Source organism: Lepisma saccharinum, chromosome 24, assembly GCF_977018435.1.
Source record: "Lepisma saccharinum chromosome 24, izLepSacc3.1, whole genome shotgun sequence".
Classification (NCBI taxonomy): domain Eukaryota; kingdom Metazoa; phylum Arthropoda; class Insecta; order Zygentoma; family Lepismatidae; genus Lepisma; species Lepisma saccharinum.
In genome coordinates, this window is record NC_139252.1 from 31,969,185 (window position 1) to 31,996,202 (window position 27,018).

Below are 27,018 nucleotides of genomic sequence, written 5' to 3' on the forward strand. Positions count from 1 at the left end.
ACACAAAGCAGCCGAATGGCCGACGTTCCTTTGAAGTATTTGCCAATGGGAATGGAAAAAATGGATCCTTCGCTGTCGTCTTGTTAAGCCTATTTGGGCCAATGATGGGGGGGGGGGTCAATGTTAGAAGTTGTGGACGCGACATATGCCTCTCATTGTGGCTGCATGAACCTGCACTCGGAGAACTAAATGCATCGATTGATGCACTAAAGTGTGTTTTATGACTTCTTCAGAGAATAAGATTCACATTTGATGCATATGGGTGCATTTTTGTATTTATTTATTTATTTATTTATTTATTTATTTATTTACTGCCCTCAACAGAGGTAAACCTCCAATTACAGACGGCAGGAAAGAAACACCAAAGTGCATCCATCATTGATTCAAGTGAGGATTTATTTCAGTCGAGATGCATTTCAGTGCATCAGTTGTTGTTCCTTGATGCATCTTCCTGCATCTTTTTTGATGATGCACTTAAACTCTGTATCTCAGATCAAACGTTTAAGTGCATCATCAAAAAAGATGGTGGAAGGTGCATCAAAACGCATCAACTGATGCATTGAAGTGCATTTCACTTGAATCAAATGATGCACTTTGGTGTTTCTTTCACGACACACAAAAATTCACCCAAATGCATCAAATGTGAATCTGATTCTTTGAAGAAGCCATAAAACACACTTTAGTGCATCAATCGATGTATTCTGGTGCATCAATCGATATGATGAATTAGTTCTCTGAAGGTGTACTCAAAGATTATATTCTAAATTTGCAAAATTGCAGGCATATACGTTCCACCCCCCAAACAGAATAACTCTTTCTGGGTTTTGTCATTTCAAAAATGTTCAAAAGTGTTCTAGATAAGGCCGGAAAGTGCTCGAGAACTACTTGTGAGCACTTGCTTGGGACACTTGTGTCAATGTTTTATGTACACTCGCCGGCAATAAAAATGAGACACCAAGATCTGCGTTGCCTAAATCTACGGCGGCGGTAGATGTTGCAAAATGTGCTATTGATATCCATTTATCGCCGTAGTGGTAGGCAACACACACAACACAACGACTTGCAGGGAAGAGAGGATTTCAGGATCTTAGTGTCCCATTGTTATTGCCGGTGAGTGTACATAATTCCTGGCCACTTTTATAATGCTAATTTACACACATGTGCGCTTCTGTGTGTACTAACAGTGACTTCTAAAGAGAACCTCCAAATATATGATTTTTTGTAAAAGTATTCTTCCGTTTGCTAATGTATTTCCCGAAAGTGTTGAATACTTCAACGATGAGGAGGAGGTCTTTGACGACAAGACTGTCGTCTTGTACTCAATGGATACCGGGTTCTATACACTGTCCCAGCTAACTGCGGAGGAAGTCCTCGTATAGCGTCAGAGAAAGGAGGGAAATCTATTGGCCAGAGCGAAGTAGTACACGCTGCTGGGAAGTCAGTAGCTTTAACCCCCTCCACGCAATCCCATTCCCTATCACGTGTTCATTGGTGGAGCCGTCTGGCGTCACTACTTGCACAGAGACTTGTTTTTGTTTGTCTGCTCCACAGTTAGCTGGGACAGAGTATATATGCCTTGGACAGTGGCGTACTCAGGATTTTCGAAATGGTGGGGTTACGTATACTTTTTCTGGTAGTCAGCTCTTATTTTCCCATCTCTTCCTACCTTTAACTTCTTTTTTTTTTAAGGAATACTGGGTCAAAAGGGGGGTTATAACCCCCACCAACCCCCCTTGGGCACGCCACTGCCCTTGGAGGCACATTGCGTAGTCCGTAGTGGTTCGGATATCATTCTAAACTGTAGGTCCTGTCCTGATTAGCTTATCTGTGTATTTTCAGCATGCATTTGAAGAGAGACAATGTACTTAGAAGTGTTCGAAAATTAACCAAGTGTTCGAAAAGTGTATTTTGTTCTATTTTAATGTGTAAATAATACACGACAAATAGGTTCCAGTGCTCTGTTCGTAAGCATTCCCAAAAGGAAGTAGGCACAAGATTGAATTGTTGCAAATATCTAGCCCAACAATGGCGCCTCGTAGTTCGAAATTGAAACTTTATAATCAGTGTTGCCATCAGTTCGTGACGAAATTTATCGCAAATTTACACAATACTTTTCGAATGCCTTTCTTCTAATTAAGACTTTCCAAGAAACCCAACGAAAGTTAACGTACATGTGAGTACATTAATTTGAATGATACTGTTACAATTTTAATATAGGTTTTCAGAAAGAGGCCTACTGTCAATGACGTCACCTGTTATCTTGAAATTCTCAGTCCCACCCGAAGAACTCTATGCAACAAAGAGTGGTTTGGAACGAGGTTGAGGCCTCCCTGATGGCGTAGTGGTAACGTCGTCGCCTTGTAATCAAGGAGTTCCGGTTCGATATCCGGTGGAGGCACATAGTGGTTCGGATCCCACTTTAAACTGTATGTCCAGTCCCGATTAGCCTTACTGTGCATAAAGTTGACTTAAAACAACAAGTCAAACAAACAAACAGGGTTGACGGGATTACCGCGAAACAGAATAGCAGCGAGAGGAATTAGCGCGAAACCAAAATTAGGAATAAACGCGAGAAGAACAATGTAAGCGCGAAAATTTAATTCATTTCCCGCCGGTTCGCCTCCTAATTTCCTGGTTCGAGTCCCACCCTTTGTGTACCTTCATCAATTCCGACAAACCATCACCCATCCTCGTCGTCGCGATTAGCCAAAACTGGAAGAAAATCGACGCCAAATAACAGAAATACAAATACATATTTCTATCTCTGTTGTTCCGGCGATCTTTCGAACCCTCCGCTAGATGGCTCTAGTGCGAATCGCTTACGCACAAGCTTCCTGCTTTAGATAGGAAGTGTTGTATTCATTTCTAATCAATCCATGGTCCCACTAAGGAACATAGCTGAAAGTAGGAAGAAATTGATTTGTACTTACATGTTCGAAGTCGTTCAGAGCTTCTTTCTTGCTGTAAAGATGGACTAAGATTGACCAAAAGAGGATTTTTGGTGCAAAAATGCGGTGCATCTTCACCTCACCCTACACTTTAACCCGAGGCATAACTTTCACCGCTTTTATCTTTACGTTTGTTGGTGCTTGTGGACCGCCACAATAGGTGCCATAAAGGAGGTTCGGTAAGATCTCACCAGGGTGAGGGACAGTTCTATTGTCATCTTTCCTCAAGCGTGAAAATCGACTGTAAACTTGGTTTTCGAAACTTGAGTCATTTTTACGAGGAGAAATCTCGCCTAGTTTTTTTTTTCTTGACCATTCCTAAACAAGGGTGTGGAAGGAAAACTTGAAGGTGATGCTTTCTAATTCTCAGATGGCATTGAAACTATAATAGTGATAGGTTGAGGGAAACGTCTTGTACGGACAGGAAATTTTCGACTGAAGACAACGTATGTAAAATTGTGGATGTGCAGATTTTTCGTGGAAATTTTCGCCTACATGAAACGCATTTGTTTTAAAATTTATGCTAATTTGGAAATGGGAAAGTTTTGTTTAAATTCTCCTTACTAGTAAAATTGACATTTTTAATCGAAAAATGATTTTCACTTGATGGGAATTTATTCATTCGTCGAAGTTTTTTTTCCAGTCGACAGGTAGGCTAATGGAGACTGGACCTACAGTGTTTTGACAGCGCGCTATGCGACGCTAGGGATTCCGGGTTCGAATTCATTCCTCGGCACATATGTTCTTCAATATTATCACATTATCCTCATCGTCGCGACTAGCCAAGAGTGGCAGGAAATACAAAAATCAAATGAAGGTTGATTGACTCACTTTAGGTGCACCAATTGATGCATTTTTGTAATTGATTGACTGATTTGGTTTATTTTGCTCCGCTTTTCTGCCACTTTTGGTTAATCGAGAAGATGATGATGATATGATGAAATTCATGACGGGACACTCACAAAGAACAGTCATGCCACGCCTGGATTCAAACCCTGGATCCCTAGCGTCGTAGCGCGCTATGCTAACCACTACGCCACGGAGGGTAGCTGCATTCCTCTTCATCACAGTAGATGATAAAAGTACCCTTTGATGCATTTTCAGTCCCTTTGATACACCAAAAGTGCACCACTAGCAGTTTGTGCAATTGAATGTGCTACTGGGTCGGGTTCCATACCCGGTGGAGGCACACAGTGGTTCGGATCCCACTTAAAACTGTAGGTCCAGTCCCGATTAGCCTTACTGTGCATAAAGTGGACTTAAAACACCAACTCAATCAATCAAGAATGTGCTACTGGTGACAACATATTCGTGTCAGTTGACACATTTGAGGCTTTGGGTGTGGGGATCGAACCCGGGACCCCTTGATTACAAACGTCACTACTACGCCATCGAATTGTAACTTGTGAGACAATTCGTGCTAATCAAAGTTACAATCACCAGTCCATATAACATTCGGTAGCTTAGGGGTTAACACCCTTTAGCATTTCGACAAGCGGGCCAGGGTTCAAATCTTGTTCAAACGAAGACTTTGTACAGGTGTAAGTACATTTTAGTGGTCAACGTGAGTTCCAAATCCACAGATGCGAAATTGCATCGTGAGATTGTCACGGTATCTAGTGACATGTGAAACGCAGTTCGATATAAATTATTTTTTGTTTATTGATTCATTTTATGCACAAACATGAAAGTGTGAGGTTTGATCTTATTTTGTGAATAAACTTGTATCCGAGCCAGACGTCGGAAGCTGGGGACGGGTTTTTCTTGAGTGACAGCCGCCGCTTAGAACATGACATATTTGCACCAACACAGAGAAATGGAAGGATTATTTTCGCCGCTACCGGGCTTGAGTCGCAGCAGGCGTTCGAACCCATGTTCACGGATGACCAGGAAAACCAGCTGGAGCTCAAGCCTGCAAGGATCGAAGACGCGCTGCTGACCGCGCGTTTCAAGACAATGGACACAGGTCATTCGCATCCCCTCTGAAACAGAAGCCAAGCCACTAGAGCGTCCTGTTCAACGGAAGAATTCGAATCTCTTATATATAGGCAGTACTATGATTCCAGACACAGTTTTTACCCGGATTTCACAGAGAGAGCATCTCCGCGCTACACTCTCGCGTGATCATTGTTTTGTGTCCGTGGACTTTGTTTCCTTACGTACCGTGAGCGAATCGCAGATAGAGAGGTACCAGTGTGCGCCTTATTTTGGTGAAGATTACGCGGTGATTTGTTTTTGCCAAGCGTTAACTACATAATCATGGGCGGCTAAAGGAGATTGAGAAGGGAGTCTGTCGACTTCCCTGACCCCGCAACGATGCATCGCCATCTTCCGATGAAGCCAGTCAGCCAACGCCAAAGACGACACCAAAGCCAAACACTGCCCAAAGCCCGAAGGACGTTTTCAGAACGACGCCGATCGAAGCCCGTCACCAGAGAGAGAGATTGAAGGACGACTCCAGAACGACGCCGATCGAAGCCAGAGGGAGAGATTGAAGGACGACTCCAGAACGACGCTTCCAGAACGACGCCGAATCGAAGCCCGTCACCAGAGAGATTCCGAACCGACGCGTGACCACGTACACCCGACGCTAGTGACAAGAGGAACGCCCGAAGTTCTGAGGAGGTGCAAGTACACCATATCGTCGCAATTATTCTTCGTCGCGATCGACCTCGGAGGACAATTTCGCCACAAAGGAACCGTGTGCAAGTCCCGCGTCCAGGAGAGATGAAGGACCACGCCATGTAGCAGAGTCTGGTACAGTATACTTCAGAGGGTCTCATGTCCATGTAAACGTGCGTCGTTAGTATCAACACCGTACAGTTAACGCCGAAGTCTCACTTATTTGCAAAGTTACTCAGGAAAACCCAAACCTAACTTCCGCGTCTAAAAATTGTTTTGGTATCGTTATAAAAAAGGGTAATTTCATGTTCAGATGTTCTAATTTAATTGTCTGCATTCAGGGTTAGAAGCTCCATTTCATTTCTTTAATATTTAGTATAAATTGTCAAAGTGTGCTCCATTTCTTGTGTAACCGACCGCCCCGTCGCGCCATTTAATTTGTCAATAGTTGACTGATGAGTCCTTTTTAATTGTGGAAAGCGTAGTTGTTTTTATTGCAAGGTCGTGTGCGTGAAATAGTATTATTTGTTGCATAGTGGTTTTTAAGGTAATTTTTGCTCGCGCCGACGATTGATTAGTGTATTCCGGCAGCTGGAGCCAATTAAGTTTTTGCATCACTATGTAATTGAGTAGTTGTTCTCATTGGACGAGAGAGGCTTGTGTTGTGTGTAATACCCCCGTCCGAGAAACTTGTATAATGTCGTGCTTACGACTGGGTGCAAACGTTCATTCGAACGAAAGATTTAACCACGCCGACCCAATTGTCTTAGTTAACCGCTTTCCGAGGGCTGGCACTTAAGTTAATTTAAAAGAGCACAGGAGCTGGCAGACAAATGCCCTAAATTCACATAAAGGTTTAAAAATTAAAAGGAATGATATGTTAATGAGATCCATGATTTGTATCCATACTTCACATGTAAAAATACCTCATGTGTGTGAAAGAGAGATAGAGTGAATGTTGTGAGAGTGAGGAGGCTTTGTAAACAGTTGTTGATTGCAATATTTTTTGTTGTTACAATATATATTCACTTTTTTACCGTTCGTCAGTGTTGTTATTTGACGTTTTTCAGGTACCAGATATTATGCTATTAGTGTTTTATGATTGTTCGAATCTACATATCAAAGGTAAACAAAGCAGTGTAACTTTTCAAGGTATTAATCTCCGCCTCGCAATAGTATGACAATAAACGACCGTCTCAGTACCGAACTTGATAACTGGACCGTGAGTCACGACCGGTTTCCCGTACACAAAACGACGTTTGGCCCCGTGCCGGGGTATGATTGACACGTCATTTCGGGGACCGTGAGTGCACTCGTTACAAGATTCCCTTCGAAGCGTGTGTCCCTATTTTGAAATTTCGTAGCTTTTCAAAGCAGCATTTGAATTTAATTACAAATATCGATAATTCAGGACATCACTAAAAGTAGTACATTTTTATCTTAAATTGCTACTCTTTTCACAGCAAGAATTCAAATTATACATGCCCGGAAATCACTTCCTTGTTTTCCCTTAAGCCACATGGTAACCTGGGCTTCATCATTTGCGCGACAGATGTCTCCCATTGCTAAGTTTTGACTTGACGCCCCAACCAATCAGACGGAGGCTTCCCTCAAAGGTGAGATAAGAGAGCAGAACGAGCAATTTTTCATCCGCGTTCCTCGTCGAGCCGCGTTGTCACAGTAGCCGATTCACAACCTCCTTTGCTGGAGCATCCTTGTGTCTTTGAGGATCATTTCTCTTGCACGCAGAGTTGCAATCTCAGGCGATCAACATGCCTCCAGAAATCCTCCTTCGATCGTCGGCTGTTTTTGTAAGTGGTCACACCACATCATGAAAGTACATAAGGATGTGGAGGTAGTGGCCCACTTTTAGTCCTCAGGGTTGCCACCAGTGTCAGTGTTGCCATAATCTGAGGGCACGATTTCTCCCTACAAGACGCAAAATTTCCGCTTTTCGCCCTATTTTCCACTTCATCTGAAAAAGTATAATAATAATGAGTATTAGTAGTAATTTTGGTGTACAGTAAAACCTCGTTAATCCGTATCCCGATAAGCCAGACTTCGCGTAATGCAAGGTTTTAAATGTGGCTAGAAGTCAACAAGAGAACTTCCCAAAGAAAAGCCAGTCAACCACTGATGAAATTCTGTTTCCCGCAGACTTTGTACTGTACTGTATAGTGTATTTAGGCCTATGCCCTTTAAATGCACCGTGATAAATGTGTCTTGTCGCTATAAACGGAGTTTTAATGCACTTTCTACTGTTCTTCTAGGTTATTTCAGTTAATCCGGACTTTCGTTAAACCGGCTAACTTATCCCCCCCCCAATAGCCCGGATTATCGTGGTTATACTGTACGTATAGGCCTAATCATGAAAAATTTAAAACACATGTGCTTGCAGCCAGCCTTCTCGCTACTGGACCAGACGTAGCTGGTTCGAATCCTAGTCAGACATGATTTTCTTTCTTTAATCGCCCATGTCATTAGTTCATCTTAATACTTACCGTCGCTATTAACAGAATATGTACGGAAGCGACGTGAAGAAATTATATATGTGCCTATACTGTATAAGAGTGGAAATAAAAGGTAAATATAAAAAAATATGGATATGAGCGTGGATCTTAACATAATCTCTACCAATATTGAGTATGCTTGTATTCAAATTTCACGTCCTGTTTCCCTTCAAAATGGTTATCTTACAAGTAGCAACATGGCCCTCCCTAGGCACGCCCTTGATTGATAGAATTTTTTGTAGAAGAGGTCAGGTCTTTTACAAAATTGAAGAGTAGAGTACTAAAAATACGTCCAATACAGTATTACAATTTATTTGGGGCACACTTACACTCGATCCACCACAATATGAGCGATTATCCAGCACAACTGCTTTTCTTTAACCTTTTTACATTTCTTAAAGTTAATATTCTGAATGAAATAGTCCCATTACTTTCGGAACATCCCCAGCTCACTAGCGAACCTGCAAACAGCCTAGAGCGTGAGCAAGAGGCTTAGCGATAGGTGCTGGGTTGATATGACGTCAGTGGCTCGCTCGTTGATTGGTGGATTCGGGAGTTTACGACTCACTTCCAAGCTCCAGATTCAGAAGATATGTTGTGATTATCAGAGATTAACTTTTTTTAAATCAGAAACAGAAGAGAATGAATGAAACGTATTAACCTTTAAAATATTCAGTACACCTTTAATTTCTTTCAAATATCATTACTCTTGTTAGAACGGTGTAATATCGTAAATTTTAATAGTCTATTAACTTACAAATACGGGACGCAACCTTTGTAAATTTAAATTTGAATAGTTAATCGTCGTACAGTCAGTTTTCTACCTAACTCATTTTTTTCTGCTAGAATACCTAATTAACTGAACTGTATTTCTGCCATCGGGTGGAGTAGTTAGCACAGCAATGTTCCAGGTTCGAATCCCGGAATGGGTGTCGTCTATGAGTTCCCTTCATTGATTTCATTATATCATCCCTCATCCTCCTTGTCGCGATTATCCAAAATAGCCGAATCTCGACGCTAAATTAAAAAAAAATCAAATCAGATCGCGACTACCTTAGCCAGAAGGTTCAGGTACGCTAACTCTGAGTTATTGTAAGACCACGCTGTTTGCAATGTGTACATTCAACGAAGGCCATGACCTCTTTACCCCTTTCTCAACATCGCCGTCTTACAACTGCGTCACGGTTACTCTAGCAGCTGTTCCAATAAGATACGTCAAAGAAAGTCATTGCTCTCCCTGCAACTTGAAAATAAAAGCTGCTGGCACCTTGGGAGGACTATGTTTAGGCAGTAATGCACGCGGTTGGATACACTGAGCAAGTAAAATGGGCCGAAAACTGTGGCCGTTTCTGCTAGTTAGCCGAACGTGTTCAACATATGTCTACGGTGAGGTCTAGCGGTTTGGAAGTGTATTTGAGAAGCGAAAGAAAACCGAGACTCTTCTTCAGGAGGAAGAGGGGGGAAGGGAAGGTGGGGGAATCGAAAAGCGCTTTGCTGGTTGCATACGGTGTAAGGAAAGGTGGCACGATTGCCTGGAAGCGAGCATTTCGATTGAAGACTTTTCGATCGCGTTTATGGGAACCTTGACCTCGATGTTTCAGTTTCTCCGGTTTGACGGAGATTTGTTTTACGACATATTCACTTGATATTTGTAAATCGGTTATAGTTTTTATTATCCATCATGAATTTTGTACATTTTTGTATCTCTTATTTCGAGACGAAATCGAAACTACATTGAGATTTTTGCTTCTAGACAGAGACGAGATTCAACCCTTCACTTCTACAGCGAAAGAAGAGTGACATTTTCAATTTTAGGCGGAAACTTTTCCATTCGAGACTCGAGTCGAAATCGAGACTTTTCCATACGAGACTTGAATCGAAATCGAGACTTTTCCATTCGAGACGAGTCGAAATCGACACTTTTCCATTCGATACCGAGTAGTAATCGAGACTTTTCCATTCGAGACTCGAGTCGAAATCGAGGTATTTTAATTCGAGACTAGAGTCGAAATCGAGACTTTTCCATTCGAGACGTGTCGAAATCGAGATATTTTAATTCGAGACTAGAGTCGAAATCGAGACTTTTCCATTCGAGACTCGAGTTGAAATCGAGATATTTTAATTCGAGACTAGAGTCGAAATCGAGATATTTTAATTCGAGACTAGAGTCGAAATCGAGACTTTTCCATTCGAGACTCGAGTCGAAATCGAGATATTTTAATTCGAGACTAGAGTCGAAATCGAGACTTTTCCATTCGAGACTCGAGTCGAAATCGAGATATTTTAATTCGAGACTAGAGTCGAAATCGAGACTTTTCCATTCGAGACTCGAGTCGAAAACGAGACTTTTACATTCGAGACGAAATCGAGATATTTGAGTTCGAGACTAGAGTCGAAATCGAGATATTTGAGTTCGAGACTAAAGTCGAAATCGAAACTTTTCAGATCGAGACTCGAGTCTAAATCAATTTTTGCAATTCGAAACTCGAGTCGAAATTGAAATCTTTCAGTTCGAGACACGACTCGAAATCGAAACTTTTTAGTCCGAGGCTGGAATCGGAAGTTTTCAATTCGAGACTAGAGTCGAATACGAAATTTTTCATTTAGAGACTCGAGTCGAACTATAATTTTTTCTATCGGAGAACATGCCGAGAATGTAAATTTCAACTTCTGTACCGATACAAGATTGAGACTTCCACTTCTAATAGACCGATACTCGAGAGCTCCCATTCGAGATTTCAGATTTGACACGAGAACAAAATGTACTTACTCCCTTCGAAACCTAAACAGGCATTTCCACCGCGAGACCGAGGAGGGTAAAAAGTCTCTTCTCCATAATGGTTCCAGAAGACGTTCCTCTCGGACATCCCACTTTACTCTACCACCAATGTGAACGAAAACATCTGCTTGTCTGATTGGCCTGTTGGTCCTTCCGCAGTCGGTGCCTTTAGGATGTCAATCTTCAGGAACACCAGCTCCCCTGTAAAGGGAGCATGTGAGGCACAAAGGTGGCTTTTTCACAGCAATTGCTGAAAAGGTACAGAATAGTCGCTTGGAAAGGAAGAGGGAGGGTTCACATTGAAAGCCGAAAGAGGTGCTTCACTTCTTGCATCTGCTTGCGCGGGTGTCGGCTCAGGAAGAGACTGAATGGTTGTTAGGCTGGGGGGATGGGGGATGGGTGCTCATTCTCTCATTCTAAACCTCCCCCCTTTCGTCCTCGCTCCCCCCCACCCACGTTCATCTTCCTCATTTCCTTAGCTGTCGTTTTGCGCTGCCATACAAGAGGACAGCGGTCCGTCACGGCATGTGTGAGTATGTGAAAGTGCAGTGTGTGTACATTTCTAGTGCTTCCATCAAACAGTGGAATCGTTTAAATAATTCTCATCGATATTTACAGCAACGCGATAACTCACTTGCGCCGCTTCTTTTTTTCTATTTTAACGACCTTCCTTTTCGTACAACGCTTCCAAATCGCCAACTTTGCGACACGTGCGCCCTCAGACGTCAACTTCATGAATTACTATAAGCCTATCTCGGTTTGTGCTGTCGCGCGTGCCCGGGTGGGTGAGTTACAGTGCTGGCCATACCTGAGCGAAGGGGTGCGTTCATAAAAATGACACGGGCGCATCGTTCTTTTTTTTTCGCCGAACGCCTCGAATACCGTGGCACCTTTTACGCTTCCGGTAATACGTCATGAGGTCTTGCTGCCTGATATAAACGTGCGAGTCGCGTATAAATTAGGGCCGAAATGTCGTCGCGTTTGTGAGCCATACGGGCTGATTGTGTTTTGTTTCTTCACTTTTCCTTACAGACTGATACCTTAGTTCTTACTATTGTTCTGTTGAACGTCATTGTTCTCTGTTGCATTTGTTTCTCTACTATCTACACACAGAACTGAAAATGCATCAAATCAAGGTGGTTAGTGCACCCATTGCCACAATTAAACGTGTACTTTTGGTTCCTTCCAAATTATCGTGTCTGACTTTCTCAATCGATGCATTTCAGTGGATCACTTGGAACAGCATCTGATAAAAGTACTGTCTGGCACATTTCTCTGTATAACTTTGTGCATCATTAACAGTTTTTGTACTTTAATGTGTAGCTGGAGTAAAAATATACACACAGTTGTGCGTGTGTATAATGTGTCAGTCACATTTTGAATTCCGTAGGGGTCGCCGTCGTCGATTCCCGGTGGAGGCACATAGTGGGTTCGGATCCCCACATTAAACGGCAGGTTCAGTCCCGATTAGCTTACTGTGCATAAAGTGGACTTGAAAACACAAAGTCGAACATTTTGAATCCTGTGTGTAAAATCCATGCCCATTCTTGAGACTTGAATTTGAAAAAATAAAAAAAAAGTAAAATTGCGTCTAGGTATGTGAACACCAGCCGACCTCCTTGGCATAGTGGTTAGCGCGTTACGACTCCAGGGGTCACGGGTTCGAATCGCTGACTGGTCATGGTTTTCTTTTTGAGTGTGTCAATTCATTAATTTCATGTCATCATCGCGATTGAACAAAGACACAATCATTTCAATTAAACGAAAATTGCATGCTTAACAGTGTCAATTGATTCACCGGAAATGCATCAATGGTTGCATTTTGAGTTCCGTGTGTTTTGGGGTCTCTTTTGCATGACCTTTTGCAATATTTGTTCTTTTTAACGATTTTCTTCCTATTTGAGTAATCGCGACGATGAATATGATTGCACTAGCGAAAGGACACTCACTAATGAACAACCAGGCCAGGAATCGAACCCGAAACCCTCGTTTGCCGAGATCGCGAATTGACCAATCAACGCGCTCCGCCTCCAAGGCATCTCCCATATAAGCTAGTTACAAGTTCCCGTTCTGTTTTCGAAAAGCAACTGAAGCGTGTGTGTGCGTACACTATACAACTTCACATGAGTATGTTCACATCATCTTCAGTAAATTAGGGATTCTTATTTTTAGCCATACCAACGCGAATATCCAAAAAACAGTGAATAAATTGCATCATGTTACAACCAAACTTCTTGCTTTCACAAATTGTTTTGTTATTACCGTTATTAAGATATTAACGGATTGCATTACACTTTTTCTGTATAACACAATACGTTAATTTCTTTTAAGGAACCCACCTTGTTCGAATTATTAAACTTTTAATAACTATAAACAAAAAAAAAATAGTATTTACTAAATTTTGTAATTTTGAGCGAATTATTTGATAACTTTTAAGAAATGTGCACGATTACTAAAAGAATTGGGTTCTGATGAACAATTATTTGTGTGCATGATTACTAAAAGAATTGGGTTCTGATGAACAATTATTTATGTGCACAATTGCTAATACAATGAAGTTCTGATGAACATCATTTGTTTGTCGACCATTTAAACAATGTTTTGTTGCCAGAAACTTCATTTTCCCCATTTGTACAGTATATACATACCAGAATATTCAGGAAATGAAATTAATTCAAAATTTTGAAATGTGTGAGAAAGTAAGCAATAGCCCATGACAAAAATTGCTCTTTTCCTTTCCGTTATGGTTTATAATACGCTTTTTCTTCGATGGAGTTTTTGGGTTGTAGCCTCCCTACTCCCCTAAATTAGGGCCTGTTAGTGGATGTTTGATTATAATAATTAATAAAGCACTTTTGATTTACTTGGAAAGTCTCTGTTTTTCTATCTTTCTCTGGATTTTCGCCTTCCTCCTTCCTATGACTCAGAATCTACTTCTCTTACTCTCGCCCCTGTTGTTTATTCCATTTACCGTTTCCCCTCTTTCGTTTTTATTCTCTTTGTCTCTCCCCCCTTCTAGTTCCTTTTTATCTTTCCAGTTTATTTGATTTCTTTCTCTCCCTATTTCTTTCTAGTATCTTTTTCGATTCCACTTTAAACTGTAGGTCCAGTTTTGATTAGCCTTTCTGTGCATAAAGTGGACTTAAAACGACAATTCAACATTTCTAGCTTCTTTTATTTCTCTTTCTTTCCCTATTTCTTTCTAGTTTTTATTTCTCTCTCTCTCTTCTCTATTCCTTTTATTTCTCTCCTCTATTTCTTTCTACTTTGTTTTATTTCTCTGTTTCTTTTTCTTTCTAGTTTCTTTTATTTCTCTGTCTCTCTTTGCCTCCTCCTCCCGAGCTTCTTTCTATTTTTTCTCTGTCTTTCTCGTTTATTTTATTTCTCCATCTCTGTCTGTTGAGCTTGTCATTTTTTCTCTCTTTGTAGTTTGTCCCCCGCTCGCTTGTTTTTTTCTGCTCCTATATTCAATCTCACTTTCTCTCTCTCTCCCTCTACATATTGTTATTTCAATATTTTTCTTTCCCTGCTTATCTTAAAACATTTCTTTTCTGTAAACATGACCTTACCCGACTTTCAATCTCACTTCAGAGCACTATGTTTTTGATTCGGATCTCCATGTACCTTACGATCTCAAGTTTTCGATGTATTCACATTGACAAGGCCGCCCTCCCTTCCCTTCCTTAAAACGAATTCCCACGGCACGCCCCTGGGTGCCTGCAGCATGCAAAGTTTCCAACCGTCTCGGACCAAAGCTAAATGAATACTTGCGTGATCTCAATCGGTTAGTCACACAAATGCCTGCTAAGCGCTCCAATTTCGAGAACATATTTTCTCCTGTCTCAATTTATCGTCTTCTTTTTGTTTCTTTCAATTTAGGGATGCCATAGGGCGGGGTGAGGTGATAGGAAAGGGGTGAGGGGAGCATTTGACAACCGCACAATGAAGTTGTCATCAACCCGGGTTCTGTGGCTTTGCCGCCGAAATGCTTCTCCAGTTTTCAGGAGAGCGTCCTGGGAATGGTATAAACCTTGCCTCCAAGAGACTTTTTACAGATTTTCAGGTAAACCGTCCTTTCACGTGGAAGTGTGTAATCTTTGTGAAGTGTAGGGGCGAGGAGTCAACAATGGGGTGCGTTTTTATTGAATTCTCACACGTTTTCCTACCAGGAAGAAGAAAAAAAAGAGGTTGGAGTGTTCCATTGCCGCCATCGGATTTGTACCGGGGCGTCATGGTTCAGGAATTGGCCTAATAGCGGCGCTGCCGTACCGGTGCTGATTGTGCTTTGTTTGTCGTACGGATGACGTCGACGTGGCAAAGATCCCCACATCTTTGACCACGGTGGCTATTGTGGCGTTTCAAAGGGTAGCAAAACCATGGCGATTTGTTATTCAGAGGCAAAACCAATGCATGGGGAAGGGGGACAGGGAATGATGTGTTTCTCCATACGGGGAGGGGGATATTTATTGAAGGTTTTGGAAATGTGTGTTTGTTCACAGCTATTGTACTGCACTGCTTATTTGTTCTTTTTTTTCTCTCTTTCCAGGGGCGGATGTTTCGGCTTATCCCATTGGTGAATTCGACTACTGCCTGTTCACCGTCTGATATCTGGGCAAATGTGTTAAAATTTGGGATCCCTATTTTGCGGGACTTTCGTGTTATAGTTTCAATAAGTATTCACAGACAGAAGTCTTAACAAGAGACGCGTACAAGGTGGAAGTGGAAAAGCAACAGTAGTTAAAAGAACCAACAACAACAGCAACAACAAAAAAAAAGTGCAATCGAGTGTGTGTGAGTGTACGTGTGTGTACATATAGATATCCAAACTATATCTATACATATATGTGTGCGACTGTGCAGTGGTTTTCTTGTGTTCATTGTTACCGCCGTCGTCATTGGTATAGAAGAGTGTGACGTCAATAACTCCCCTGGCCCCCCACCCCCTGCAAACAAACACAACGTTACGTGCGCTCCCCTTTTTTTCGTGTTTCCCCCCCTGGGTTGTCTTGGAGCTTTTTCCAGACGGACATTTGGTAACACTGTGAGACGGTAGCATCAGCAGACGTTTCCTCATGACTATGAGTTCATATTTCACGAATTCCTACATACCAGACTTGCGAAACGGTACGCCGGATCATTATGGAACGCAAGGTGTAAACACGCAAGTCAACAACGACCCCACGTGCGATCCTAACCTAAGACAGGGCATACCTCACCACTATGCCGGGGCACCTACGGGCCAATCCCCTCAGGGGATGCCCTACCCACGCTTCCCCCCGTACGATAGGTTGGATATCAGGGCCGTGGGCCAAGCGGGAGTTAACTATTACGGCCAGGGGGCCCAGCCGGGCATCAACCCAATTGTGGACGGTCAGGGGTACAGACCTAACTCTCCAACAGTCAATTCAATGGGGGCCCACATGGCCCCGAACCAGACTCCGGTGTCCCAGTACTCGAGTTGTAAGTTGCAGGCGACGGGGGCCCCTGCGAGTCCCAACGGCGGGCCCCCGAACCATCATAGGATGGACCAGACGAACCATCACATGGCGGCCGCGCCCAATCACCACCAGAACCACATGATGTACAACAATGTGAACCAGCAACATCATCAGGTCGTAAACGTATCGCAACATCAACAGCCTCCCCCGCCACCACCGCAACCACAACAGCCACCGCAACAGCAGCAGCCTGCGACGAGTCCTGCGGCATCGTTGCCAAGTCCTTTGTACCCGTGGATGAGGAGTCAGTTCGGTGAGTACATCCATTTTCATTTTTATCAAACGCTAGAAGTGTATGGTGTAAATGGGCGATCAAATGAAATCAGGGAAATGTCCCCACTAGTAGAAAATCAAGGCTGGAAAGCCAGGGAAAGTAAATTAATCACGTGGAAATCAGGGAAATGTCCCACTGGTAGAAAATCAGGAAAGACAGTGAATGTAATTATGTGGAAATCAGGGAAATGACCCCACTAGCAGAAAAATCTAGGTTGGAATGCCAGGGAAAGTAAATTAATCACGTGGAAATCAAGGAAAAGTTCCCACTAGTAGAAAATCAGGAAAGACAGTGATTGTAATTATGTGGAAATCAGGGAAACATCCCCACTGATAGAAAATCAAGAAAGCCAGGGAATGTAATTATGTGGAAATCAGGGAAATGTCCCCACTGGTAGAAAATCAGGAAAGACAGTGATTGTAATTATGTGGATATCAGGGAAATGTCCCCACTGGTAAAAAAATCTAGGTTGGAAAGCCAGGGAAAGTAAATTAATCACGTGGAAATCAAGGAAAAGTTCCCACTAGTAGAAAATCAGGAAAGACAGTGATTGTAAGTATGTGGAAGTCAGGGAAATATCCCCACTGGTAGAAAATCAATAATTGATTGATTTGGTGTTTAAGTCCACTTTATGCACAGTAAGGCTAATCGGAACTGGACCTACAGTTTGTGTGATCCGAACCACTATGTGCCTCCACCGGGAATCGAACCCGGTACCTCTTGATTACGAGGCGGCGACGTTACCACTGCGCCAACGGGGAGGCCCTAGAAAATCAATAATCCAGGTAATGTAATTATGTGGAAATCACGGAAATATCCCCCACTGCGCTGATAGAAAATCAGGGTTGGATAGCTGTAAATTAATTAAGTTGGAAATCAGGGAAATATCCCCCACTGCGCTGATAGAAAATCAGGGTTGGATAGCTGTAAATTTATTAAGTTGGAAATCAGGGAAATATGCTTTTGTCTGTCGACACCCGAAATTCTTTTGTGGATTGGTACAACTGAACCAAAGATACCACCGAACTATAGTTTGAAAAATGAAACTCAGTGGCAATCAGTTTTCGTAGAATTTCACTCCTAGAAGGCAAAAATACCCTCAGTTTCCTATTCGTATATTATTACTTTATTAATTAATTCATTAATTAGAGAGTTGCGGTGGTCTAATCAGTAGGCCACATACATGCCTGATTTCAGGTGGTGCTTTTTTGACACTGTCCCTGCATAGAGCGGTTCTGAGGGTCACTCAGCCTCTAATGAATGGGTAAATTACGCATTAGGCCGGAGCGTGGTGCTGATCACATCCCCTTCACAAACGACCAAGATTGTAAATGTGTGAAACCCCACCTCATCCCCTTATCCATGTGGCATGTTGAATTTTTAAAATACACATTAGTGATTTTTACATTCTAGTAGAGAACTATATTTTAACCATAATACTCTTTCGATGATGGGCCTACAGCCCCTTCCGAAATTTTGAGAAAATCGAAGAACTCGGGAGAAAAAAAAACAACTTTGAAATGACTCCCGATTGCCATTCTTGTCTGACAAAAACATGTATTCTCCCAAAGGTGTTATTCTTGAAATATATAGTATTGGCGACTTCCGTGGTGGAGCGGTTGGCGCACTTATGACGTCAGAGGTCCCGGGTTCGAATCCCGGCCTGGGCATTGGTTTTCCTTGTTAGTGTTCTATTTCATCATATCATTACTCACCCGCATTGTCGCCATTAGCCAAAAGTAGCAAAAAAGCGACGTAAAATAAACTAATTCAATAAATCAATTGAAACGTAGGTATTGGCATTATGGTATTTGAGAATTTTCCGTTGGGGGAATTTCCAGTAACTCCTCTTTGACACATTGGAATAGTATTATATAAATTATATTTGTACATGTTCCCCCTCTCACCCAGAAATTAGCAAAGAGATGGGGCGGGGGGGGGAGTTCTTGCGGACAACAGGTCAGTAGCGAGAATTTTATTTCGAGAGGCACTCATCCGTTATCAGCAGCCGCCATCTAAAGGTGAAAAAAGTGGGGGGGGGGCTTGAAGCCCTGAAGATGAATTTCTCTGTATGTTACTGTTTTTATTACACAAGATGTTTAATCCTGCTAACAAAGAAAATAATTACCACACTATTTCCAACGAAATATTTTAGGATTCGGGGGAAGGGGGTAGCCCCCAGAGCCCACCCACTGGCTACGTGCCTGACGGAGGAGAAACTGAAATAACTAGAGAGTGGAAGTTGATGAAATGTCATCTTTTTTCTGACATCTCGGACACGATGCCCATTAAATATACACAATATTACACTTCAAAAAAGGTAATTTTAAAGTGCATTTTTTTTGCCAATTTTCAGGTTTTAGGTAATTTTCCCCGAATTTTCGGCATTTTTTCCACCATTTTTCGCAATATTCGATGTATTGTTTCGTCATATTTTGTCACTTCTTTCATTTTGGTAAAATTCTTGAACTGGTGACAGTCTTTGTTGTGTCCGGGGAAACCACCAGGTGTCCGTCTGAGGCATACTCAAATTTAAGATCAGGTAAGGAGATTGCATTTTCTTTAATTTCCTTCTCATTTAGATTTTTAACCCGAAACTAACAAATTTAATGGTTATTTTTTGCATTTTTTTACGTCATTTTCCCCATTTTTTAGGACTTTAGGTCATCAACTTCCGCTCCCTAGAAATAACCTTCCACACAAATTTGAAAAAAAATCCCACTTTTTCCCACTCACTCCAAATTGCCTCATTATTTCACTACGGCTGGAGTGAAATTAACACTACTATACTGCCCAGCATGACCGACGGTACATCTGAACGTTTCGTGACACCATTCTCGGAAGTAGCATTTTCCAAAACCCCTCCAGCGATTCTCAATGTCCAGGATCAGTCCACGGACGATTTTACTGCCTCAATAAACCTGGGTAGGAATTTCAGGGTCCTTGCACCTAGCGGGGCATCCATTGTTACGTGCTGCAATGGCTACGCAACTTCTAAAGAGGGACGAACCTTTGTCTTCCAACCTTGGCCCAGTTCTGGACAGTCCTCTGGGCGGAAAAAAAGATACCATCTCTTTGTTGGATGGTGTGATTTACAAGTTGACAGTTTTATTAAGGCCTGTCAGCGTGGGGAACCTTTTCCTGGTGTGTCTTTTCAAAGTTGAGATAAGAAAGGTGTCACGTTCCCTTGTGTCCAGTCCATACCCTGAGGCCATATGAGGAAGTGACATGGTTCTTTTCTGTAAGATCAATTGCGTGTCTTTTGAGCGTCGACTGACAGGTGGTCTTGGAGTATGTTGGTCTCTCTGTATCTGCATGTTGGCAGAAGACCTACACTCGGAGAACTAAATGCATCGTATCGATTGATGCACCAGAATGCATGGATTGATGCACTAAAATGTGTTTTATGGCTTCTTCAAAGAATCCGATTCACATTTGATGCATTTGGATGCATTTTTGTATGTCGTGAAGGAAACACCAAAGTGCATCATTTGATTCAAGTTAGGATTTCTTTCAGTCGAGATGTACTTCAATGCATCAGTTGATGCGTTTTGATGCACCAGAATGCATCTTTTTTGATGATGCAATTAAATGTTTCGCCTGAGCTACATAAACTCTGCCAAAAGGAAATATTTTATTGATTGATTGTAAACTGTTTAAAGGCGAAGATAATACGTAATCCTTTTACTATTATTGTAACCATTAAAATTTTTGTGCCGCGGTAGCTCGGTCGTTACGGCGTCTGACTACCATGCGAGAGACCCGGGTTCAATCCCCGGCGGAGGAGAACCGGGATTTTTTCCACCTGTTCAAGCGGCTTAGGTGCTCACCCACCTTTGTACAAAGTGGATACTTAGAGGAAACTCTGGGGGGTAAAGGCGGCCATGAACATGGTGCTGATCACATCACCCCCACCATCGGCTGTGCTCAAGAAAGTGTGGTGCCCTAACTCCACACCCCCTACATGTCTTCATGGTGTGCACAAGGGAGCAATTAACTTTTTTCTTTTTTTTAACTTTTCAAAATTTTTGACTCCTCCCATACACGTCCATTAACACTAACATCAATAATAATGCTGATGATGCATTTTCGGTGCATTAAATAAGAACCAGGATGAATGAATCCAGGTGGGAAGGAACGATGGACTATTGGAATAATGCATTTGTTGATGTTTATAAAGAATAACACATAGTCACTGGAGTGTGGCAAAAGATGGACCACAAATGGTTAGTGAACACCGCTGTGTGCTTATCGCGTTCAGTTCAAGGGAGATTTCACACGGAAGCGAAACACTGCACGTGTCGCTCGTAGCTTGCGTGTCGCTCTGACTGGCCCGTTCTATCAATACCGTGCATCATGTCGCCTCGTGTTCTAGTTCGAGCGTGGGCGATGAATTTTTTGCTTTAGATTGAATGGGCTAGTGTCGCTTGTCGTTTGAAGCTTCGGTGTGAATTCTCCTTGTCGCCTGTCGCTTTGGTGTGAATTCTCCCTAAGACATGTGCCGAAAGAACGTCACAGGCGAAGAAGAATGGTAGAGATCAGTGGCGTATACTGCGTCCAAGATATGGGCTATCTCACTGCCATGTGGTCCTAGGCTATGAATAGAAATACATTTATCAACTCCTAAGATATCAGGTTGCCAACTCATAAGAAATCAGGCTGCCAACTTATAAGAAATCAGGTTGTCAACTCATAAAAAATCAGGTTGCCAACCCATAAGAAATCAGGTTGCCAACTCATAGGAAATCAGGTTGCCAACTCATAAGAAATCAGGTTGCCAACTCATAAGAAATCAGGTTGCCAACTTCAGAATCAGCATCATCATCTCGCTGATATGAATAATAATATTTACAATTTCTGATAGTTTTTTTCTCCTGAATTTTATTCTCTAGACTTCACGCTTCGCAGATAGCTTAGCTAGCCTAGAATATATGCTCCTGGTAGAGATATTTATCAATGGCCTGATCCCCCTACAAAAATTTCTGCCGTCGTCCATGTTCCGTGATCTTTCGCGTGTTCACCCGTAGTTTTTCAAGATGAGAACACGAGAAAAATGTTGACGAGATAAGAGCCAACTCTTCCACCATGGCTAAGATTCCCATTCTTATGATATACCTGAAACGCACACCCGTCCCCTAGAACACCCTCTGCAAAGGACTCGTATTCATACTACAATGACCTCCTAAGGGTTGTAAACGGCTTAATTGCCCCTGGCGCGTGCTCCTGAGGAAGGGGTTACCTCAAGAAGAGAAGGGGGGTCCCTTAGCGGCCAGGGAACACCAAAAGGGTTCGGGAAAGGGGTGGGGGTGAGAGAACTAGTGTCCCATTGTTACCGAGCTCACGTTTGTGAATGCGGTGTGGGTAAGAAAGGCTTGGGGTGTTACTAAGAGACCCAGGAGACATCATCCAACACAACTTCCGCTTGGAATTGTCAATGGGTTGGAAAGTGTTTTTCTTTTCTAGGAAAGTAATCACACCTCCTTCCTCAGTAACAACAATAGTAAGAAAGATGAAACTTGGACATTTGTATGTTCATTTATAGAGACTTTTGAAACTTGTGTTGCAGTGGTTAGATGAAACATTCATCTGAAGGTTTCCTTTGTGCACAAGGAGACGAATCGGGACGAGGCGTACTGTGGACAGTGTAACCCATGAGCCAGCGTGGGATCAAACCCAGGACCTTGTGATTACCAGTCCGATCACATAGTTGCGATTAACTCACAATGGAGAATGAAATACCTTAATTTTTATTCACATGCAAAGACCAGTGCATTTATCCACGCACCCCTAATACCGCCCAAATTTCATCAACATCTTCCTAATTTTTTCAGAAAGCACAATTTATGGTCATTTTGGATCTAAAATTACCTTTACGCCCAACATAAATAAACCTACACCCCCGATGGAAAATTATGGATAAATCGCTACTTCCCTATTGCCCCCTCAGGAAAAAAACTGGATACGTAAATAACCTTTTAGCCCAAATATGCACTTTTATTTTACATCGCTTTTCTTCACCCAGGCTGGAACTCTAAACCGGGAAATTCGGAAACAAGATCGAAAGTCGATGAATTAATGCTCTCTGTTACAGAGCCGTTAAATATGCATTAATTGTCACTGACCCCATAAAATATTCTTGTCCCCTGTCTCCTTACACAGAATTGATAATTTTGATTTCTCAATTTTTTTTATGTGGCTGTAGCCATATCAGTCCCCCCCCCCTTGCGTACGCCAGTCATCAGAGCATTAAGTTTATTCCTCTGTAAAGGAGACCATGTTTGCTTCTAAAATTAATTTTCCGTAATTTTGCATAACTGACAGACTTCAGAAAGTGTTGTGTCGATAAACAAACTCCTACATTTCGTGCTTGAGTTTATTTCACATTTTGCAGTTCGTGACACAAATATGTTGGAAAAACATTCTCCCACCTTTCAAAAACATAGAAGATGAAGATTGAAGCAAGTTATTTCAATTTTTATGTTTTTGTCCAAAACGAAATATGCATGTCTTTCTTTGTGACTGATCCTAGAAAATAAGCCCACCTTCCCTATGAGCAACTAGAAAGAAATAGAGAAGAGAGAGAGAGAAATAAAATAAACTAAAAAGAAATATGGAGAGAAAGAGAAATAATAGTAACTAGAAAGAAATAAGGGGAGAAAGAGAAATAAGATAAACTAGAAAGAAATATAGAAAAGGAACTAGAAGAAAAGAGAAAAAGAAACTAGAAAGAAAGAAAAGGAACTAGAAGAAAATAGAGAAAAAAGAAACTAGAAAGAAAGGTAGAAAAAGAACTAGAAGAAAAGAGAGAGAAACAGAAGAAACTAGAAAGAAAGAAAGGGAACTAGAAGAAAATAGAGAAAAAAGAAACTAGAAAGAAAGATAGAAAAGGAACTAGAAGAAAAGAGAGAGAAAGAAAAGAAACTAGAAAGAAAGATAGAGAAGGAACTAGAAGAAAAGAGAGAAAAAGAAACTAGATGAAAAGAGAGAGAAATAAAAGAAAGTAGAAAGAAAGATAGAGAAGGAACTAGAAGAAAAGAGAGAAAAAGAAACTAGATGAAAAGAGAGAGAATAAAAGAAACTAGAAAGAAAGATAGAGAAGGAACTAGAAGAAAAGAGAGAGAAATAAAAGAAACTAGAAAGAAAGAAAAGGAACTAGAAGAAAATAGAGAAAAAAGAAACTAGAAAGAAAGGTAGAAAAAGAACTAGAAGAAAAGAGAGAGAAACAGAAGAAACTAGAAAGAAAGAAAGGGAACTAGAAGAAAATAGAGAAAAAAGAAACTAGAAAGAAAGATAGAAAAGGAACTAGAAGAAAAGAGAGAGAAAGAAAAGAAACTAGAAAGAAAGATAGAGAAGGAACTAGAAGAAAAGAGAGAAATAAACTAGATAAAAAGAGAGAGAAATAAAGGAAAGTAGAAAGAAAGATAGAGAAGGAACTAGAAGAAAAGAGAGAAAAAGAAACTAGATGAAAAGAGAGAGAAATAAAAGAAAGTAGAAAGAAAGATAGAGAAGGAACTAGAAGAAAAGAGAGAAAAAGAAACTAGATGAAAAGAGAGAGAATAAAAGAAACTAGAAAGAAAGATAGAGAAGGAACTAGAAGAAAAGAGAGAGAAATAAAAGAAACTAGAAAGAAAGAAAAGGAACTAGAAGAAAATAGAGAAAAAAGAAACTAGAAAGAAAGGTAGAAAAAGAACTAGAAGAAAAGAGAGAGAAACAGAAGAAACTAGAAAGAAAGAAAGGGAACTAGAAGAAAATAGAGAAAAAAGAAACTAGAAAGAAAGATAGAAAAGGAACTAGAAGAAAAGAGAGAGAAAGAAAAGAAACTAGAAAGAAAGATAGAGAAGGAACTAGAAGAAAAGAGAGAAATAAACTAGATAAAAAGAGAGAGAAATAAAGGAAAGTAGAAAGAAAGATAGAGAAGGAACTAGAAGAAAAGAGAGAAAAAGAAACTAGATGAAAAGAGAGAGAAATAAAAGAAAGTAGAAAGAAAGATAGAGAAGGAACTAGAAGAAAAGAGAGAAAAAGAAACTAGATGAAAAGAGAGAGAATAAAAGAAACTAGAAAGAAAGATAGAGAAGGAACTAGAAGAAAAGAGAGAGAAATAAAAGAAACTAGAAAGAAAGAAAAGGAACTAGAAGAAAATAGAGAAAAAAGAAACTAGAAAGAAAGGTAGAAAAAGAACTAGAAGAAAAGAGAGAGAAACAGAAGAAACTAGAAAGAAAGAAAGGGAACTAGAAGAAAATAGAGAAAAAAGAAACTAGAAAGAAAGATAGAAAAGGAACTAGAAGAAAAGAGAGAGAAAGAAAAGAAACTAGAAAGAAAGATAGAGAAGGAACTAGAAGAAAAGAGAGAAATAAACTAGATAAAAAGAGAGAGAAATAAAGGAAAGTAGAAAGAAAGATAGAGAAGGAACTAGAAGAAAAGAGAGAAAAAGAAACTAGATGAAAAGAGAGAGAAATAAAAGAAAGTAGAAAGAAAGATAGAGAAGGAACTAGAAGAAAAGAGAGAAAAAGAAACTAGATGAAAAGAGAGAGAATAAAAGAAACTAGAAAGAAAGATAGAGAAGGAACTAGAAGAAAAGAGAGAGAAATAAAAGAAACTAGAAAGAAAGAAAAGGAACTAGAAGAAAATAGAGAAAAAAGAAACTAGAAAGAAAGGTAGAAAAAGAACTAGAAGAAAAGAGAGAGAAACAGAAGAAACTAGAAAGAAAGAAAGGGAACTAGAAGAAAATAGAGAAAAAAGAAACTAGAAAGAAAGATAGAAAAGGAACTAGAAGAAAAGAGAGAGAAAGAAAAGAAACTAGAAAGAAAGATAGAGAAGGAACTAGAAGAAAATAGAGAAATAAACTAGATAAAAAGAGAGAGAAATAAAGGAAAGTAGAAAGAAAGATAGAGAAGGAACTAGAAGAAAAGAGAGAAAAAGAAACTAGATGAAAAGAGAGAGAAATAAAAGAAAGTAGAAAGAAAGATAGAGAAGGAACTAGAAGAAAAGAGAGAAAAAGAAACTAGATGAAAAGAGAGAGAATAAAAGAAACTAGAAAGAAAGATAGAGAAGGAACTAGAAGAAAAGAGAGAGAAATAAAAGAAACTAGAAAGAAAGAAAAGGAACTAGAAGAAAATAGAGAAAAAAGAAACTAGAAAGAAAGGTAGAAAAAGAACTAGAAGAAAAGAGAGAGAAACAGAAGAAACTAGAAAGAAAGAAAGGGAACTAGAAGAAAATAGAGAAAAAAGAAACTAGAAAGAAAGATAGAAAAGGAACTAGAAGAAAAGAGAGAGAAAGAAAAGAAACTAGAAAGAAAGATAGAGAAGGAACTAGAAGAAAAGAGAGAAATAAACTAGATAAAAAGAGAGAGAAATAAAGGAAAGTAGAAAGAAAGATAGAGAAGGAACTAGAAGAAAAGAGAGAAAAAGAAACTAGATGAAAAGAGAGAGAAATAAAAGAAAGTAGAAAGAAAGATAGAGAAGGAACTAGAAGAAAAGAGAGAAAAAGAAACTAGATGAAAAGAGAGAGAATAAAAGAAACTAGAAAGAAAGATAGAGAAGGAACTAGAAGAAAAGAGAGAGAAATAAAAGAAACTAGAAAGAAAGAAAAGGAACTAGAAGAAAATAGAGAAAAAAGAAACTAGAAAGAAAGGTAGAAAAAGAACTAGAAGAAAAGAGAGAGAAACAGAAGAAACTAGAAAGAAAGAAAGGGAACTAGAAGAAAATAGAGAAAAAAGAAACTAGAAAGAAAGATAGAAAAGGAACTAGAAGAAAAGAGAGAGAAAGAAAAGAAACTAGAAAGAAAGATAGAGAAGGAACTAGAAGAAAAGAGAGAAATAAACTAGATAAAAAGAGAGAGAAATAAAGGAAAGTAGAAAGAAAGATAGAGAAGGAACTAGAAGAAAAGAGAGAAAAAGAAACTAGATGAAAAGAGAGAGAAATAAAAGAAAGTAGAAAGAAAGATAGAGAAGGAACTAGAAGAAAAGAGAGAAAAAGAAACTAGATGAAAAGAGAGAGAATAAAAGAAACTAGAAAGAAAGATAGAGAAGGAACTAGAAGAAAAGAGAGAGAAATAAAAGAAACTAGAAAGAAAGAAAAGGAACTAGAAGAAAATAGAGAAAAAAGAAACTAGAAAGAAAGGTAGAAAAAGAACTAGAAGAAAAGAGAGAGAAACAGAAGAAACTAGAAAGAAAGAAAGGGAACTAGAAGAAAATAGAGAAAAAAGAAACTAGAAAGAAAGATAGAAAAGGAACTAGAAGAAAAGAGAGAGAAAGAAAAGAAACTAGAAAGAAAGATAGAGAAGGAACTAGAAGAAAAGAGAGAAATAAACTAGATAAAAAGAGAGAGAAATAAAGGAAAGTAGAAAGAAAGATAGAGAAGGAACTAGAAGAAAAGAGAGAAAAAGAAAC

The 27,018-nt window shown here is 40.3% G+C and overlaps 1 protein-coding gene across 4 annotated transcripts in view; it reads left to right on the top strand.

The window, feature by feature from the left end:
• The window catches only part of LOC145978280 (uncharacterized), a 523,367-nt gene that overhangs the window by 457,137 nt on the left and 39,212 nt on the right, over nt 1-27,018 (top strand). For all 4 annotated transcript variants that reach the window (XM_083110800.1, XM_083110801.1, XM_083110799.1 and 1 more), the window contains exon 2: nt 15,406-16,610. In XM_083110800.1, the coding sequence (XP_082966926.1) occupies nt 15,932-16,610 (679 nt within the window). In that variant the 5' untranslated portion in view covers nt 15,406-15,931. The remainder of the gene's footprint in view (nt 1-15,405; nt 16,611-27,018) is intronic.